Source organism: Nestor notabilis, unplaced genomic scaffold, assembly GCF_000696875.1.
Source record: "Nestor notabilis isolate BGI_N333 unplaced genomic scaffold, ASM69687v1 scaffold33058, whole genome shotgun sequence".
NCBI lineage: Eukaryota > Metazoa > Chordata > Aves > Psittaciformes > Psittacidae > Nestor > Nestor notabilis.
The window spans coordinates 1-361 of record NW_009940203.1 but is presented as its reverse complement, the minus strand read 5'-3'; the positions used below and the strand labels follow the sequence as shown (position 1 = coordinate 361).

At 59.6% G+C, this 361-nt stretch overlaps 1 protein-coding gene across 1 annotated transcript in view; it reads right to left on the bottom strand.

Moving 5' to 3' along the window:
* RHOD (ras homolog family member D) overlaps positions 1 to 178 on the bottom strand; it is a gene marked incomplete at both ends in the record, with an annotated part of 973 nt that extends 795 nt beyond the window's left edge. The window contains one exon of the mRNA XM_010020235.1: positions 91 to 178. Coding sequence (XP_010018537.1) covers positions 91 to 178 — 88 coding nt within the window. The remainder of the gene's footprint in view (positions 1 to 90) is intronic.
* Between the last annotated feature and the right edge of the window lie 183 nt (positions 179 to 361).

The window sequence follows — 361 nt, the reverse complement described above, 5'->3', positions numbered from 1 at the left end:
CCCCCCCCACGCTAACCCCCCATCTCCCATTGTCAATGCAGGGGGACACCCCTCCAAAGCACAACACCCCGAAACCTACAATTGCCCCACCTGCAGTGTCCCAGAGGTGGATCTTCACAGGTTTGCCAGCAACCTGGAGGGAGGCTGTGTACTTCTCAAACACGGTGGGGACATAGACCTGGCAGGGGACAGGGAGGGCATGAGACATGTCCTACCTGGCCACAGGAAGCAAGGGACCCCACAAGGATATGTGTGGATAGGACAGAGCATGGGTGCACACCCAGGGTCGGGAGAGGGAAATGGGGCTGGGGGAAAGGAGAGGGTGGTGTCTCCATATGTGCCCTGACCACAGGACAGACCC